General features: G+C 48.0%; 1 protein-coding gene across 1 annotated transcript in view; it reads left to right on the top strand.

Annotated features, from left to right (window-relative positions):
• LOC123189859 (caffeoylshikimate esterase) overlaps window positions 1-5,325 on the top strand; it is a 9,375-nt gene extending 4,050 nt beyond the window's left edge. Inside the window, exons 4-7 of the mRNA XM_044602369.1 lie at window positions 1,139-1,285; window positions 1,376-1,506; window positions 1,630-1,767; window positions 4,639-5,325. Coding sequence (XP_044458304.1) covers window positions 1,139-1,285; window positions 1,376-1,506; window positions 1,630-1,767; window positions 4,639-5,103 — 881 coding nt within the window. The 3' untranslated portion in view covers window positions 5,104-5,325. The remainder of the gene's footprint in view (window positions 1-1,138; window positions 1,286-1,375; window positions 1,507-1,629; window positions 1,768-4,638) is intronic.
• The last annotated feature ends 213 nt before the right edge of the window (window positions 5,326-5,538 follow it).

Below are 5,538 nucleotides of genomic sequence, written 5' to 3'. Positions count from 1 at the left end.
ATGGAGGTAGTAACATAGTCTAGGGAAGTGTGAAGTTACTAGCTTAGGCTGGTCACAGTGGGGAGGAACTTAGGAGTAACATCACACACTCCAATACAATTTTGCTTATGTGGCACGTATTTAATGAAGAGAGAGGTGTTTGTGGTAACTAGCTAAGTTACCGGAACATCACACACTTCAAGAAACAATGAGTCTATAACCTAATAAATACATCGTTGCATGGCACTACATAGATGTTCCTACCCACTATGGAGGTAGTAACATAGTCTAGGGAAGTGTGAAGTTACTAGCTTATGTTCTTGCCCATTGTGACCAGCCTTATGTTCTTGCCCATTGTGACCAGCCTAACCAGCGGCGTCGCCTCCACGGTGGCCTTGTTGGAACAGCGGCATTGTCGCCTGCCTTTAATTCGATGGACGGCGCGTACTTGAGGCTTGATATCGTATGCCCCAGCGCGGGCGGTGTCCCATTCCGCCGGAGTAGCTCGATCGCCATTAACAGCGACCAGCTACCTCTTGGTCCCCCGCCCCCGCCCCCACCTCCGGCGAGCAACATTTCAGCTTGCGCTGGCTGTGAACTTGTTGCGTGGACGTGTGGCCACCGGTCACCCACAGGCTACAGCGTGCGTGCGTGCGTGCGTACGTACTCGACTCGAGTGGCGTACTGGTCCATCACGAGCGTAATTGAGGTTCCGGTGCTCATTATGATGTGGTTAGCTGCCGTGACTCGTATGTAGCCTCCACGCATACAGTATTCGGTTATAACTGAGTGGAGGTTGGAGAGGATGATGGATGCACACGGTCCACTCTGGCCGCTCTCTTCAATTAAGGATGGGGGTATAGGGGGAGTGGAGTAGACACGACCCCATCAGATGGACAAGTCCTATAGTGCTCTGGTTAGAGTGGTGGTCCTCTGCCTTTCATTAGCGGCTGTTTGGTATTACAGTTAGTGGGAAATTGTTTTTTCTTCAAGCCCAAACTTTAGGCTTTGCCTATTAGGTAGAACTTTCACTGTCTCAAAATGTAAGATGTTTCTTGACACTGATGGTAAATAAAATGAATGAATCTGACAATGAGAATGCCAATGACATTTCTCGGCCTACATGATCCACTAACGACTGATTACTACCGTTTCACAGCGTGCGGCGTGCGGCTGGCGGCGGCCGGGTACGGCGTGTTCGGGATGGACTACGAGGGGCACGGCAAGTCCATGGGCACCCGCTGCTACATCCGCAGCTTCCACCGCCTCGTCGACGACTGCGACCGATTCTACAAGTCCATCTGCGGTACTCTACCACTTTCTTCCCTTCTTCTTATATCTTCAAAAAAGGAAAATAAATCTTGTCATTAACCGTGACATCATGAAACTCGTGCAGGGCTGGAAGAGTACCGGAGCAAGAGCAGGTTCCTGTACGGCGAGTCCATGGGCGGCGCCGTGGCGCTGCTGCTGCACAGGAAGGACCCCACCTTCTGGGACGGCGCCGTCCTCGTCGCGCCCATGTGCAAGGTCTCTCTGCTGCAACCATGAGCATGACCATGAATGGTTTTCCTTTTAGTAGTATTTTCTTCTCCCGCCATGCCATGCATTTCTCTCGACTGACATTGTGGTATCTGTAATGCGCCCGTTCAGATATCGGAGAAGGTGAAGCCGCACCCGCTGGTCATCACCGCCCTGACGCAGGTGGAGGACATCATACCCAGGTGGAAGATCGTCCCGACCAAGGACGTCATCGATGCCGCCTTCAAGGACCCCGACAAGCGCGAACAGGTCGGTGAAATCAAACTCCCCCTCTTCTTCTTCAGAGTTCAGACATCATCGGAGGCAGCCTGAATCTTCATTTTTCAGCGTCCAGAATGTCAATCATAACTCATAAGCAAGCTGATAAAGACCGAACCTCGTTAGCGAGATCCGATCCGTTGTTGCGGCCCGATCTTTCACGACACTCCACCTTCAGCAGTAGTAGCCTCTCGCCCGCGCACGCGATGTACGCGAAGTAGAGGGATTGAACCTTACGGTCCAGCACGAGAAAACCAATCTCGACGACGGTACTCACGCACAAAACAATTTCCACGAAGAGAAATCGCAACACAGAGGTTTTCTAAAGCTTCCTCCAAAACTTAGGGATTTTTAGACAGCTTCCCCCAAAACTCGATATGGGTATTTACCCTAAAAACACATTGTGTCTATTCATAAAAATATAACCTGTTTTACATGGCGCACATATATGACCTTATACCATGGTCGACCAATCTAACTTGCGTGGCAAACTCAACCCATCTATCTTGACCTCTACTAATTTAAACAACTTCTGCCTTTTACATCTCAGCAGATATATCAAATTTAATAAACTGACTAAAACTTGCCTGAATAATCTACTAGGACTCTACCTTGGTAACAACATGGTCGTATACGCTGTTGGTGGCCCCCAGCCAACAGCCTTCAAGGAGAGTTTACGACATGCACAACTTCCTTTGCTCGTACGTTTCTTGAGAGGTAAAAATATGAACAAAAATATTGTGACCAGCCCCCGTCGTCTGAACCATATACGTGCAGCAAACACATCCTCCACTTTAATTAATTGGTCCCCAGAGTAATAGTATCTCCATCCTCCATGCATGTACGTGAAAAATCTAACTTCCTCACAAGGACCAGTACTCGTTTGTTTATCTGCTAAAATAAATGTCTCTAGCCTGGTTTGACTCTCACGCCTTGTATTTTGCACAATACCAACTGACTCTGGTTCAACCTTAATATTCTCCTCACTAGGATGCATCATATTATCAAGCCGAGCTGCCATAACTTGACCTAGACCAGCGTCTTGTACATCGTGGTGGTCGTCGGTACAAACAACTTTAGTGTTGGTCATATCATCCTGTCCCCCTTGCATCAAAACGGTCCTCGGATTTGAGTTGACCTCTTGAGCAATATTTTCTTCACTCGATTGAATATCAACCACAGAAATTTCAGCAACTTGGGCCTTCTTCTTTTCTTGTTCTTCCTGCTCTTTTATAATCTCAAGATGTTCTTTCCTCCAAGAAATAAAACGCTCTTCGCCCATTGGCACGAGGTTGCACTTCTTACCCCTCTTGACCCTATATCTATGTGTTTTGCAATCATACGCGACATCATGCTCTCTGTACCATGGCTCTCCCAATAACAAGTGACATGAAATCATCGGTGCCGAAATCACGTCGCACAAAACCTCGCAAATTTTTTTTTCCAACAAAAACGGTACCTTGGTTTGTTGCGTGACAGTGAGCTCTCCATGACCCCAACGGAAACAGTATGGTTGTGGACATGGTGTCATTGGTAGATTCAACTTCTCCACCATCTCGATGCTTGCGGCGTTGATCAAGTTCATGTGATCAATCGTCATGGCACATGATCTCTCTCTCACCACCACACAGGTGTGAAATAGCCCGGCCCAGCAGCCTTCCTCTTCCAACTGAAATCCATAGCTTAACTTACTAAATGATGATGCGCTCGTCATCTTCTCCATAATGTCGTGAACAACCTTGCTCTGAATACCACCTGATAAAGACCGAACCTCGTTAGCGAGATCCGATCCGTTGTTGCGGCCCGATCTTTCACGACACTCCACCTTCAGCAGTAGTAGCCTCTCGCCCGCGCACGCGATGTACGCGAAGTAGAGGGATTGAACCTTACGGTCCAACACGAGAAAACCAATCTCGACGACGGTACTCACGCACAAAACAATTTCCACGAAGAGAAATCGCAACACAGAGGTTTTCTAAAGCTTCCTCCAAAACTTAGGGATTTTTAGACGGCTTCCCCCAAAACTCGATACGGGTATTTACCCTAAAAACACATTGTGTCTATTCATAAAAATATAACCTGTTTTACATGGCGCACATATATGACCTTATATAGTGGTCGACCAATCTAACTTGCGTGGCAAACTCAACCCATCTATCTTGACCTCTACTAATTTAAACAACTTCTGCCTTTTACATCTCAGCAGATATATCAAATTTAATAAACTGACTAAAACTTGCCTGAATAATCTACTAGGACTCTACCTTGGTAACAACATGGTCGTATACGCTGGTGGTGGCCCCCAGCCAACAGCCTTCAAGGAGAGTTTACGACATGCACAACTTCCTTTGCTCGTACGTTTCTTGAGAGGTAAAAATATGAACAAAAATATTGTGACCAGCCCCCGTCGTCTGAACCATATACGTGCAGCAAACACATCCTCCACTTTAATTAATTGGTCCCCAGAGTAATAGTATCTCCATCCTCCATGCATGTACGTGAAAAATCTAACTTCCTCACAAGGACCAGTACTCGTTTGTTTATCTGCTAAAATAAATGTCTCTAGCCCGGTTTGACTCTCACGCCTTGTATTTTGCACAATACCAACTGACTCTGGTTCAACCTTAATATTCTCCTCACTAAGATGCATCATATTATCAAGCCGAGCTGCCATAACTTGACCTAGACCAGCGTCTTGTACATCGTGGTGGTCGTCGGTACAAACAACTTTAGTGTTGGTCATATCACAAGCCACAGATAGAATTTTGTTCTTTTACAGAACCGAAACCACGCTAGAGTAGCGTATTTTGTATCATACTAGAAGCTAATCCGATCTTGATGCGTTTCTGCCATGCCGAGCAGATCAGGAAGAACAAGCTGATCTACCAGGACAAGCCGCGGCTCAAGACGGCGCTGGAGATGCTCAGGACCAGCATGTACGTGGAGGACAGCCTGTCCAAGGTGAAGCTGCCCTTCTTGGTCCTGCACGGCGAGGCCGACACCGTGACGGACCCGGAGGTGAGCCGCGCGCTGTACGAGCACGCCGCCAGCACGGACAAGGCCATCAAGCTCTACCCGGGGATGTGGCACGGCCTCACCGCCGGCGAGCCGGACGAGAACGTCGAGGCCGTCTTCTCCGACATCATCGCGTGGCTCAATGCGCGCAGACGCGTCTGGACGCCGGAGGAGCGCCTGACGAAGATGTTGGCGGCGCCCAAGAAGCCCGACATCGACGATAAAGAACACGGCTCCACGCGGCCTCGGCGGCAGCGCCGGGGCTTCCTCTGCGGGCTCACCGGCCGGACGCATCACCACTCAGAAATGTAGCATGCATGTAACATAGTGCTACAAGATCTGCTCAGTTTATAACCAATGGCGAATAAGGGGCCGATGTGTGAGTAACACGCTTGTAACATAAATAGAGGCAGATAGATCATTCCCTTCCCTCCATTGCAGTGAACATTTTTTTTGAAAGGTTGCAGTGAACATTTACTCAAACTGAAAACACGCTATCTTGTTGTGTTTCATTTTTAAGTATTTGCTTTTTTATGTACTATGTTCGTCTCCTTTCATTTTTAAGCATAAGTGTTTTCTCGTGCCTTACAACTGAGATGACTTTGGTGTGAATGGAAGGAGCCGGACAAATTGTGGGTGGGAATAGGTAACCCATGTACCGAGAAGGATCATGAATTCTTCTATGCCTCCACCAGGGTAATCATGGGAAATGGTGCAAAAGCACCCTTTTGGGCCTCCCCTAGGCTA

The sequence above is a fragment of the Triticum aestivum genome, chromosome 2A, assembly GCF_018294505.1.
Source record: "Triticum aestivum cultivar Chinese Spring chromosome 2A, IWGSC CS RefSeq v2.1, whole genome shotgun sequence".
NCBI lineage: Eukaryota > Viridiplantae > Streptophyta > Magnoliopsida > Poales > Poaceae > Triticum > Triticum aestivum.
The sequence above is the reverse complement of the archived record's forward strand: the minus strand, read 5'-3'. Positions and strand labels throughout refer to the sequence as shown.